Source organism: Hesperophylax consimilis, chromosome 19 (assembly GCF_061612785.1).
Source record: "Hesperophylax consimilis isolate HC1 chromosome 19, BYU_Hcon_1.0, whole genome shotgun sequence".
NCBI classification, from domain to species: Eukaryota; Metazoa; Arthropoda; class Insecta; order Trichoptera; family Limnephilidae; genus Hesperophylax; species Hesperophylax consimilis.
In genome coordinates, this window is record NC_142854.1 from 4877782 (window position 1) to 4891975 (window position 14194).

At 33.0% G+C, this 14194-nt stretch overlaps 1 protein-coding gene across 1 annotated transcript in view; it reads right to left on the reverse strand.

Annotated features, from left to right (window-relative positions):
* Positions 1–14194, reverse strand: part of GABA-B-R1 (gamma-aminobutyric acid type B receptor subunit 1) — a 462430-nt gene that overhangs the window by 118163 nt on the left and 330073 nt on the right. The window contains exon 3 of the mRNA XM_089643299.1: positions 11488–11622. Coding sequence (XP_089499425.1) covers positions 11488–11622 — 135 coding nt within the window. The remainder of the gene's footprint in view (positions 1–11487; positions 11623–14194) is intronic.

The window sequence follows — 14194 nt, forward strand, 5'->3', positions numbered from 1 at the left end:
AAATGCATTGTAAACAATTTTTAGATTCTAGTAGTCTTTCTCCAGGGCGACACTGAGTGTATACCATTCTGGAACGTGTTGCATATATATAATTTAATATTTTAAATGAATAGATTATGAAATAACACAAATTAATTGAATAAAATTTACTTGCGCACGCTGGGATTTGAACTCGCGACTTGCAAATTCGTAGTCGATGATCGTAATCGCTCAACATACTCTCAACGGTAACCGGCAATCCAGGAAATAAGAATTCAACACACAAGAAAAGTAATCGCTCAATATACTCTCAACCGTAACCGAGCACCTCAGGAAATGGCATTTCAACATACAAGAAAAGTAATCGCTCAATACTCTCTCAACGGTAACCGGGCAATTCTACACACAAGAAAAGTAATCGCTCAATATACTCTCAACCGTAACCGAGCACCTCAGGAAATGGCATTTCAACATACAAGAAAAGTAATCGCTCAATATACTCTCAACAGTAACCGGGAAACTCAGGAAATGGCAATACAACAAACAAGAAAAGTTATATAAAGTAATAAAAATTATCCAGGTTAATTAGGTTAGGTTTATAGAAAACTTTTTTCATCGCTTTTAAAGCGAACCACTTCGAAGTAATGAAAAATCAATAGTTTTTGATTTAAAAAATTAACCGCTAAATTTTTTTTAATCATTTTTAATACTGCGAGTAGAATACAATTTACCTTTTAAATAATCGAGCGATATTTTCATAAATATTTTTATAAACCCTAAAATAAATAAAGTTTCTGGCCTTTAAAAACTACTTTACAGTTCAAATTTTCCTACTTATGAAATCCTTTTCGATTATGGATTTATTATATAATGTGGAAATTGAGTTATTTGTAAAATTATCGTAAAAAACTTGAATGTTTGTGCCTAAACTTTGCAAAATAAAAACACGCTTTTTGGCAACGTGTTTTTCTTGCATAAATCAAAACCGTCGCGGTTGGTGTTAAGCGTAAGTGTAAATGTTGGAATTTAAATGGTATCGCCATCTACATAAATAGTATTATTGTTAGCAGCTCGGTTCTAAATTTAACACGACGTGTTGCATCGCCCCAATGAATTTATATCACTTTTCAAAAGAACGTTGAAGTTGCCGTGGAACTCCCCTGAGGTGATTTTCTCACGAAAACGGCGCTATAGAAATGGTCCTAACATTAATATAATTAATATTAGTATAACCGTTTTATTGTCAAGAATTTTCGGGACAAAGTAACTGTTTTCAACTAACAAAGCCTGATTTAATTTGGGTCTTTGATGTAAATTGTCGAAAATAAGTCAAATCAGTTTTAGTTAAGTGTATTAAAATATAGACAAAAAACAAGGTATAATAACCAGGCTTCGCGGATTAAATACTTTGCTAGCTGAGTTCTCTAGCATTACTCAAGGTATTTTTTGGCGTTTAGTGATGGCAGTAAGAGATAAATATTATTAAAAAATATATAAAAAATGGTATACGCTGACTACGAGTGCCCAGTAAAATTTATTTAACACTTTCCCGACATAATTACTAATTCCTGATGATCTCAAACTGTGCCCGTGGTATTGTTCTCAGGTGCAAAGCTTTCACTAAGAACAAATTTCACTTCGTTTCATTTTTACACTCAAAATAAATATGACATATTTATCAAAATATCCCACTGGTTAGGTTGGGTTAGGTTAGGTTAGGTTAGGTTAGGTTAGGTTAGGTTAGGTTAGGTCGTATAGTAAACTTGTAAAAATAATAACATCATTAGAAATCAACATGGCCGCTTATAATTTGTTAATAAATGTCTATCTCAAACTATTTTCTGTTTTTCCTTTATTATTTCAACTAAAATGAAGCATAATACGTTTGCCCCAAGGTAAGTTCATAATTACTTCTCATACCGTCGAGATTTGGCTTAATTTGACAATTTTAGCGCAAAAACAGTGAGGGCACTGCTAGACAGCAAGTTCCTAAAAAAAATCTCATCAAATAATGGTGCGTGGTCTCACTTTTATTTGATTACAAACAATAAAAGGGTTCATCTATCGTATCGTATTTCATTGGTCCGCCACAACAACGGGGGGTATTTTCGTTAAAATATGATCAGCTGTATAAAATAAACTTCCAGGAGTTCTAAACACACTGGACGACGCACATAATACGCACTAACGACTGACATATGAGAGAATAAAATCCTTAAATATTAATATTTATTAAATTTTTTGACAAATTAGAGACACGTCAGAAATTTACCCTTCGAATGAATAGCCTTAGTAAATTATCTTCATAAATGGTCTGTCAACAATTTAAACAAGAGAAAAACACATATCAAATGTAGAACTATTAATTAAATAAAAATAAAATAATTTTCTGTTAGTTAATAATTTCATAGGTGAGCACCTACTTTATCGCTTGTTTGTATTCACACAATCATCAGTTCCATTTTCTAAAAATTTCAAAGCAATTTTTTTGGGTTAATCGCACAGCAATATTTCACATCACAGACATCTGAAATTAGTATGTTTAATAAAATGAAGTACATAATATTAATTTTAACATACAGTCAAATTACCCATTTGGTAACTCAGATATATATATTTTATTTTCTCTTTGAAATATTTAGTGTTTGTAAGTAGTATTACTTTATGTTTGCGATTACTCTATGTTTGCTTCACTCAAATGTAAATAACTACCTAAATAGTCCCTAAAGATAAAATAAGCCCCAAGAGAAATTATTGGTGGGTTAATGTAAAAAAAAAAAAATATATATATATATATATATTTATCCTAGCTAGTAGATTGCACTAAGAGAACCTGCCTTTTTTTACAAAACTTAAAGTTGAATTTGAGGACAAAAAACTTGATCAAACTAAAAAGTTATATTTTTCAAAAGGAACAGGAAATATCTAGGGCTGATACGGATATGTACAACTTCACGTGTTTGTGTTTTGAAATATAAAATATAGGCCATAAAAATATCATTTTATAATTATTTCAGAGAAAACATTGACAATTTTCAGTAAATTAATATTAAAAAATAATTTTACCCGACCCATGCCAATATAATGAAACATAAAATAAAAATTGAAACATATTAAAAAGCGTTTTTTGGGTCAAAATTTGTATTCGACATATTTGTCTTCCTCGTAAATCGGTCATTTACTGTAAGCTAAATTTAAGACCATCAAAATTATTGTCAACTCACATAATAATTGCCAAATTTGTCTCTAAATGTATTATATAAATTTAAACACAAATAAAGCACCGTCTATATGGAATAACTATTTGTAATACCGTTTGATTAAAATAAATAGATTTGTGCTAGATTTTGCCTCAAAATCCAAATTTAAGTTTTTTATGACACTGGCGCACAGCTGTTCCTTTATATATTGGGCTGATGTATGACGTTTTCCTAGTGCAGTTATAATCTACAGTCTACAGGGTAAACAATGCTCTGATGATAGCCAATCTCCGATAAGAGAGATTAAAAAAAGAAATAAACTTATATTAAATACGAGATAAAAAGAAAAAAGTCCACAGCACAACGTCCCCCATTGTTAAAATGGGATAAAATTTTAAAAGTTTTTAGGTAGGCACATTTAAAAGTACATTTAGTAATATGTTTTTGAGTAATGTAGTAATTAAGGTGAACACCCGACACCGTAAAGGCGGGACGTGTTTAATTAACATACGGGTAATGTTTAGGGTGAACACACTTTAAAGTGTTTTTTGGGAAAGTTTTTTTTTTACGCAGTAATTTTCGAGTTTATGCAAGGCGGTAAATTATTCATAAAATAATATAATTTTAAGTGTGCGTATGCACGTGGCTGGCATTTAAAAAAATGGGACCGATATTTATGTGTTAAGTAATTATCAGTTCTTATTATCATCTCAATTATCAGTAAAAAAAAATTCAAATCCAGAAGCCATATACCATCCTAAAATGAGATGACTCAATATCAATTTTCAACTTTGTAACTTTGTTTTCTTTATATTAAAAAAGGCATATATTTTTATTGTACGTTTTTATATATTTGGGGTGTGTTATGTGTTTAGGGAGTCAAAAAAATGGTGATGGAAGTCATCTTTCTAAGTGGGATGATTTTACTATACCATTCTTTTTAATATGGTGATGAAAGTCACCTTTTTAAGTGGGATGACTTTAATATACCATTATTTTTAATGTGGTGATGAATGTCATCTTTCTAAGTGGGATGACTTTCATATACCATTCTTTTTAATATGGTGATGAAAGTCATCTTTCTAAGTGGGATAACTTTAATATACCATTCTTTTTAATATGTGGATGAAAGTCATCTTTCTAAGTGGGATAACTTTAATATACCATTCTTTTTAATATGGTGATGAAAGTCATTTTGTGGGATGTCTAATATACCATTCTTTTAAATACCATATTTTTTAATTAATTTTTTTGCGGGGATTCATGAATGCAAGTCTTGGAAGTGGAAATTAACCCTCTTTCCAACACCCGATCGAGCTGAAACCCAGCAGAGAGACTCGTTGTCGACAATGCATTCTATCAACTTTTTGTGAAATACATACATACCCTCGCAGACACATTTCTCTGAAATTTGATGACATTACAGCAGATAATATACGAAATAAATGACTGTTCTTCCAAATTGGCATTTTCTCAGTTATTAATCAAAATTGATTGCTATTCGTACATACACGCGGACATGTACACATTTCTCTGAAATTGGATGACAATACATAAGTTAATATTCGAAATAAATATCGGTCCTACACGAACGGCATTTGGCGAGGTTGTTAGCGCGGTTAACTCCATTTGCTGGCAAAAAAGTACAATCCTCGGTCAAACCGACATTTCAATTTAAAAGACATTTAATAAAAAAATATGTATTTATAAAAATAAAACCTCTGTTATTTACGGGTTGATTTTGTATAAACTTAATTCAGTGAAACGCCAAATCACAAAAAAAAATGTTAGTTTTTTTTTTGAAAATTCATTTAGTTATACCGTACGTTATCGATTGACACTGATACACTATACAATATTATAAAGGACACGATAGGAACGCTGAGAAATTAAAAAAAAAATGAAATTATATTTTTCCCTGTTTGAAAATATCTGGAAAACAGCTTCAAAATCATTAAAATATTTTTTTGAATATAACTTGAAACTAATTCCACATTTTCAAAGCGTTTTTGAGTTTAATGCAAATTTCCTAGATGGTCAAATTCACCCCCCGATTCAAAAGACGTCCCATATTACGATACCTATCTACTTACGTGCGTATCGGGCTATAGGATTTTGACAAAATCCCCCATCTAAAATATGATTCCGACAGTCGGAAGACAAAAAACGCTGCTTTTAGTGCGGCCCCAGAGTTGTCAGATAAGCTGTCAATATTCACAACTTTTTTGAATGCAAAAATAGCTCGAGGTGAACTAACTAAGTTCTTAGAATTGAACAAAACCGTATAGAAGATTTATAGACTTAATTAAGTCACCCAAGACGCGACCAATTGCTTCGTTCCAACTTGGAGAAACAAAAGTTGTTAGTAATAACTAACTGCCTTGTAAAAAGTTACAAGCGGACGGCCAATATATCTAAAACTTTTTTTAGTTAAATTTGACATTGTCAGTTTAAAAGTAATTTTAACTTGTACATAACTGTCTGACATTTAGGAATGTCAATGCCAGTGTTGCCAGCGTATTTCGATTTCTTATTTATAGCGTTATCAATATCAGTCTGACTATTAACAGCGCGACCGTGCTCGGGAAATGGGTATAAAATCATCGGTAGTTACACCTATTGATTCGATATTGAAAAGTAGTCGATTTCACTGTGCTAGACCTACTGTTATATAATATACCATGCGATTATTAATATTTTATATAAATTTGATTTTGCGATAGCAAAAATTTCAAAGTTTTCATCTTGGAAAGGAAATAATACTAACCGTGACCTGGACGCCTAGGTTTTCCTGGGGACCTAAATCATATTTTGGTATGCTGGGCAGAGGGTATTAAAGAAAGGAATGAGTGAACATTTGTTGAGCACCTAGTACCGTAAAAACGATAGTTTGCATACGGGAAATGTCAATCGTGTACAAAAAATGTTTGGATTAATGATGCTCGGAGCACCATCCATTAAGACACTGGTAGAACAACCAAGCCTTTTGACATGCATTTTTAAAGACTAAACCGTGAACAACTAAGGGCCACCCTCATCAAGCCTGATACATCTAGTTAAAATGAGTAGGGTGGCGCTAATTTCCCGGTAAAAGCCCAAATGATAAAACTCTGCAGCTGTTCCAACATTATCATTATGATTCGGTACTTGAGTATAGTTCGGGATACACGCCAAACGCGTGCCCTACATTCGTGCCCAGTTGAGAATGGACCACATTTATCCAACTTAAAATTCTCAGGTATCTCAGAGAATGCACTGCGAGTAGCTGAATAATCAAAATTTGCTCTCTGAGATGCACTGCCAGTCTCAAGTAGAGAAGGAATGAGTTCCTTGCAGTAATTGCACTGGTTAAATTATTAGCTGAAAAAGATTTATACAACGAAAAGCATAATATTCTATACTTCTATCAGAGTCTTAAAATTCTTTCAGTGAGAGCAATTCTGTGGTACAAAATTATATTTCAGCACATAAATAACCCCTTATATAAACAGGCTAGAACGCAATCATAATACTCGTTTTAACTTTAATGAAGGACTTATTGTACCTAAGCATTCTAATAAATATGGACAAAGAACGTTTAACTATATGATTCCCAGTTGTTTTAATATGTTACCTGCTGAAATTAAAAACTGTGCCCAAAACAAACAATTGGTGAACTAACTGAAAGAATTAATTTGTATTACTTTACAATGATATATTATATATTCTATTGTTATTTATGTTTATCATCATTTTCTTTTGCTATATTTCTGCAAAATTTTTAATTATTTGTTTTATACATATAATTGTAAAAATGTAACTGTAAACTCACTATAATAATATTTATAATGTAAAGAACCCGTTAGACAAACTGCTAAAAAGCAGTTTATCGGGACTTTTTTTGCCTTATATTTGTAAAGTGTGTAAAATATAATAATAATAAAAAAATAAGAACAACTACCAAGTACTAATAATGTAGAAAATTATACATTATTTGATGGATAGTTTATTCTTCCTGAAATGCTATAAGTTGTTCGTACCAAACAACCATTGCAAGGTGCGGCACCACGATTTACTACGTATAAGCTTCTTAAACATAAACCTTGAAAACTTTTCTAAAAGACAGGCAAATAATTTCTTGTTGGATATAATTATGGAACGCGTTCTCATTCAAACAAACTGATTCAAAGAAAATTGTATTACTGAAGTAAAACATACCTACGGATGTTTAGTTTATTTTTTGTACAATATTTTACATTTCATAGTACAATAATGTTGGCCTCACTGGGTGGCTTACCCGTGCTGAGGCCTCCATTTTATAAAAAAATATACATAATATATTTAAAGAAAATATATATTGGTGAAGAAAAAAAAATAATATTGAGATAAATTTAAACTAAAAATATAGATTTAAAATTAAAATTAAAAGAAATAAAGTTAAAATCGGTATATTTACTCGTATATTATATGTTGTGCGTTTGTGAGTGATGTTTTATATATTGGTTTTGTGTGTAACATATACGTTTTATTATTTAATGTTATGAAATTTGATTAATATTGTCTTTTTTATTCTTTAATCTTGTAATTTTGTGCCTGAACTTATTTTTGTTTTCCTCAATTATATTTTCAAGTGTTAGACATTGATAGCGTCTTTGTCCAAAGCTTGTATTTACCGTCGGAGTTTTAATGTTTTCTTTTTACGCTTGTCTAACTGGTCTTTTAGTGATATTTTTTGTATGTTGAAATTTGTTGTTTTGGTAAAAAATGTAGTTAAGTGGTGTTTTAACGTACAATTGGCGTATTTCTAGTACGTCACAACTGTTGAATATTTGGTCTGTACTGATACAGACTGACTGATCAGTCTATGTTTTTTTAGTATTACCTTTAAGATAGTTTTCTGTGTGATTTCTATGTAATCGATAGCCTAGTTTGTTGCTCCTCTCCAAGCAATTATTCCATGCAATGATAGTGATTGGTTCATAATGACCCCCAGATCCACGCAATATATCCAATGAGGCGTACCAGGCACACTACACTTCTTTATTTAGAAGCCAATAACTCGTATGCAGCAAATGACGCACCGATTGCTTACCCGATCATAACGGATACTCTACTACGAATTTTTTTTCTATATCTATCCACACACCAACTTCCTATTTATTATTACTCATGGGAACCTACATTCACCAGTTAAAATTAAGAACTTTTCTCATCCCAGTCGAAATTACTAACATATTGTTTGGACGTAAATCTCACGAGGAACGAATACAATACTTTAATTTTCTATAATTTAAAAAAATCTATTGACTTGACTTATCTATTGTTTTAATAGACTACTTAGTTATTAAATCGCTTGGCATCGCGTTAGGGATCCACCCATGCTTAGTGTATTCAATTCCTCGGCTGGTTAAGTCTTCCATTACAACACAAACAACATTTTCCGCTTACTGTGGTGGTAGTAGGAGATTTAAAATATTGTCAGGTTATTCGTATCCCGCGAGTTTATACTATGTTGAGCTATTTTATAACAATATTTCGTATTTCTAATAATCTAATGTGAGACATACGAGAGTATGTGTGGATTGAATAGTGCAGGGTTTTCCAATAAAAGGTGTTATTTTGATATTAAATCGTAAAAGATCAATGTTTTCGTGGCTTGTGTGGCACGTAGCGCCATCTTGTTGAAAGTAAACGTTGTCCAAATCAATACCATCCAATTTCGGCCACAAAAAATCATTAATCATCTCTCGATATCGCATTCCATTCACCGTAACTGTTGCTCCAGCCTCATTTTCGAAAAGTAAGGTACAATGACTCTGCCAGACCATAAACCGCTCCAAACAGTCACACGTTGAGGAAAAAGAGGCTTTTAAACAATAAATTTTAACTTAAACTCAAAATTTAAACTTGGGTTTTCCGAGCCCCAAATGCGACAATTTTGCTTGTTGACGAAGCCACCGAGGTGGAAATGGGCCTCATCACTCAAGATGATTTGCATTTGATTCACTCAAGTGAATTTTAATAATTTCAATGCGTTGTTGAAGCGTGTATCGTTCCATTTTTATTAATGGCGTAGTTTATACTTGTCAAATGTCAAAAAATGACAGCTTCAAAAGTAACATCTACCGAAATAGCGGGCTATTCAAAATAACACCTCTTATTGGAAAACCCTGCATAAATACATGTGCTATAAGCTAATATGACGTCAAAGTAAATAAAAATATTTGAAATAAAAATGATATACATGGTTGCATTATTGTTATTTTTTCTTTCTTTCTACTCTTTCTCTGTACTATATAATTACTATTTTTCATATTTTATTAAGCTTATTGTTATTTCAATAATATCATCTCCACATAGCAACAGCAAAACCTAGATATGCAAATGCTATCAACATTTTTAAATTATTTTTTTTTAAATTAAAAAAATTAATAAAAAAAAAAAAAAAATGTTGATAGCATTTGAATATCTAGGTTTTGCTGTTGCTAGGTGGAGATGATATCATTGAAAGTAAGAAAAAAAATAATAATGCAATCATGTATATAATTTTATATGCAAATGCTATCAACAGTTTTAATTGTAGTGTTAAAACGTGTGCACATTCAATGGTAATTTCATTGATATAATTAATAATTATTCGCTCTTTAAATGTTTCAAACAATAAATAAATACGTAAAGGGTACTTTAATTGAGTAAAATTTAGTACGTATCACATATTGTTTCAATAGCTCTTGGAATATACAGGAAAATTTCCGGCCGCGAGTTTCTTGTGTAAGAAATATAGAAGGATGCCACTAGAATAATGAAAGTCCTACCTTTGGTCTTGGTGTCCTCAATGTTCCCACTCTCTGCCAGCACGAAAAAACCCCACGGCAAATTGCACTTAACCCGGAATCGCAACCTAGCAACCTGTTATCAGTGGCGCCGCAGAAATGGTACTGAAGGTACTCCCCGTCTCTTGGTGTCAAGGTTATACGTCGGGAAGGTAAGTAGTATATTATTGAAGACAAGCAGTCAAAAACCTGCTCCGTGGGTTTTTTGTTGCTAGGCGGCACTTAGTTGGACTTCACCCAGTTTAAGTGATACTAACAACAGTTACATTTAATAGGTAGATTCACAGAGAGAGGGTGAGTATATATTGTAAATAGATTATTACAGAATATTACAGAAGAAAATAAAACATGTCAATATAAAATCAATAATTAATAAGCAAAAAAAAATATAAACCCTCTTTTAAATATTTTCCCACTCAACTGGTCTTTCCCGTCTAACGATATTGTAATTCCTAATTCTGATAAACTTCACACACTCTTATCCCTCTCCTCTCCTTCCACTTCTTCTTTCCAATTGTAATCTATATTTAATTTTTAACTTCAATGTATACTTACTCCTGATGACGTGAACTTCGTTCATGAAAAATGTAGAGGTTGTATGGAATTAAGTGTAGTAAACTAAGTTAATTATGTTTTAGTAAAATAAATAGTGCCATCACAAAGTGATAAGCTTCCAGAAGAAATCCCTTTATTAAACGCTTGTTAATGGTCATATAATTTTGCGTAACTATGCGTATTGTTAGCTGCATATTTAAATATTCGCGCCAGTCATTTGCTTCGTTCTTATGCCGCCAGAGGGGCAGAGTGGTCGAATTTTACCTGCAGACCCCCTATTCGGGATTTACCTGAAACATACGATTTGAATTCGACCCATGAGAGGGCCTAGATCAAGGCTGCCCAACCTTTTTAACAGTTGGGCGAAATTGACGATTTTGAATCACTGGCGGGCCACTGAATACCTCACGGTTACTATTTCCATGGGGGGGGGGGGGGGGGGGGGGTTGTTAGAGAATTTCTATAAAACATAATTCCCCACAAAAAAAAAATTCAAAATGAGTGCTCCCCACAAAATATTTGAAATCCATGGGGGGGGGGGTTGTTACGGAACTTCGCTGAGAAAAAATTCCGCGCACCCAAAAACATCGTAATATGTGATTCCCCACAACAATTTTTCGAATTCCATGGGGGGGGGGGGGGCTACAAAATTTTATTTTGGACGCAAAAAATATTATATCAAAAGTTTCAAAAGTAAGTTCAAAAGCGGGTTTTTTGAAAATGGTTCACGCGGGCCACTTATAATTCGTTCGCGGGCCACATTGTGGCCCGCGGGCCTGGGGTTGGGCAGCCTTGGCCTAGATCGTCCAGACGCTAGCATAATAATACTATCAGAATAACGATCGGCTATATGCCAGAACACATGTACTGAAATAGACTTCGTACGTCTAAATAAAATGTAAAACAGAAGTAAATTAGGTTTTGAGTTGTTTGGTACTTACCACCATGAGATTCCACATCTTGGCTGCTTCAGCCACTGTGGTGCAGACAGTGCTGCATCCAGCCAGGAGGAGAAGCTTCTGCGGTGGGTTGTACAGCAGGTTGTACATCACACTGGCTCCCAATCCTGGCTCGCACTGGAACGAAATACATTCGTATTATTTAACGAGCAGGCAGCATTTTGCTGATGCGTTCAAATCTGATATCATAATAAATTTAACAGTAATTGTTGAGTTCTTTCTTCTCTCCAAATAAGAATCCAATAAAGGTTTAAGTTGGTTTATATTAGCGATATTGACGACATGTTGTGGAAGTTTGTTCCATTCATAAACTACTCAATTTGCTGTGTTAAGTGTTTCCTAGAATTAGATGCTAAAAGATTAGTATTAATTAGTGTCTACGAAGATTTATATTTTTGCTGGTGGTAAAGATTTCTTAGATGCCAGGGCAACTATAATGTCCAGATAAAATTTCGAAAGTCTCAATCAAGTCAAACCTCTCACTTTTTTCTTTTAACGTTGGTAATTGTTCATTTTTTCATAATGCCGGTTTTTCAAAGCTCCTGGTATTTTTTTTAACCGTCTGAGTACTCTCTTTATTAGAAAATATGGACCACATATTTGGAAAGCGTATTCGAGTAGAGGTCGCACATATATCTTTTAGTTTAAGTCCAGTGTTAGGTCAAGGAAAGCTTAACTGATTAAATATGTTATCGAATTTGCTATTTGTTGTGTATTCCTCGTTGCCCAAAATACTTACAGAGGTAAATAATTATACCGAGTCAGAGAACATCCACAATTTATTATTTAACAAGTACAAAAGATTGTTATTGAGGTAGTGTAGTTATGTATAGTAAATACTGTATAATTTTTAGTATTCATATGTGAAAGAGCGTTAGTAAATAAATATTGAGAGGAGGGATCTATTCCACTGAAGGTTTACTTTTTTGAAGTTAAGTGGTTAGCGTAACCACTTCATAGGGATGGAGTAGTAAACATCAGTCAAATAGACCTCAAAATACTCACTGTCAATATCAAAATCTGCATAAAAACGCATTTGTGGGAAAAACATCATTTTTACGCTCGCAAATGCAAGACTTGGGTTCGAACTTTAAGAGTCGTTTTCTACGGTTCTATGGCGCTTAACGGACTGAAATTTTGGAATCGTACTAAGAATCATGGTCTAAAGCGAAATCAATATCAACATCTGCATAAAAAAGCATTTGTTGGAAAAACATCATTTTTACGCTCACAAATGCAAGACTTGGGTTCGAACTTTGAGAGTCGTTTTCTCCGGTTCTATGGCGCTTAACAGACTGAAATTTTGGAATCGTACTAAGAATCATGGTCTAAAGCGAAATCAATATCAAAATCTGAATAAAAAAGCATTTGTGGGAAAAAATCATTTTTACGCTCGCAAATGCAAGACTTGAGTTCGAACTTTGGGAGCCGTTTTCTCAGGTTCTATGGCCTGGAATGGAATGAATTTTGGAATCGTACTAAAAATCACTGTCTGAATCGAAATCAATATCAAAATCTGCATATAACGCATTTGTGGGAAAATCATCATTCTTGCACATCATAAATGCAAGACTTGGGTTCGAACTTTGAGAGTCGTTTTCTCAGGTTCTATGGCGTCGAACGGATTGAAATTTTGGAATCGTACTAAGAATCACGTTCTCCAAGTCAATCTCCAAGGACTTGGAGATTGGAGACTTTAGCTAGTCTTCTATATACCATGTGTTTGGGGGTAAACTACACCAACTTCGGGAGGTGATTCTATATGATTGTAGAAGTAAAAAAGATAAATAACTTTTTTGAAATTCCTAATTTCCATACTAAAATATTTTTCTGTAAAACGAGTATTTGTTTTTCTGTAAAAACAATTAAACTATTTCTTGGAATAACTTAATGAATAAAACCTCAAATTGTAATATTTAATTATTGAAGACAATATTAGCGATTCTTAAACGAAAATCTGAAACAGAGAAATCAGATAAAGATACGGTCACATCTAGGGCTAGAACCCAGGACCCTAAGTTAAATATGACCGGAGGAGATAGGGTCCCATTAGCTCAGTTGGTAGAGCAAGGGTCAAGGGGCAAGGCTCCTAGGTTTACGTCCTAGATGTGACCGTAACTTTTTCTAATTTTTTTGTTTTAGTTTTTCGTTTAGGAATCGCTAATATCTTTTTTGTTGTTTGTTTTTGGGGTGTTATGCCGTGTTGCGCTAACTCCTTCTTTAGCCAAAAGCCTTTAAGCTAAAGAAGGAGTTAGCGCAACACGGCATAACACCCCAAAAACAAACAACAAAAATGCTTTTGGCCGTGAAAATCTAAAAACTTACCATCGCTAATATCGTCTACCTTACCTATCTAACTTACCTACTACCTTAAAACCTTGGAATTTAAACAAAAAATAGTTTATTATTTTTTTGCTAAATTAATGTTTTAAAGACAAGATTTTTATTTATGCATAGCACAAAGGATAACAATTATTTTTATAAGCAATAATTGTTCGCCTGAAACACTCATCCACATTGAAAAAATCTCCTGATAAAAAATACATGACGCCAACGGGACTCGAACCCGTGTCCATTCGATTTCCGGTCGAAAGCTCTGACGACTGAGCTATGGGGGCTTATTTCTTACCCGAGAAAATATTCAATATATGCTAGTGTTTCATTCAACAATTACTGCTTTTTACATTTT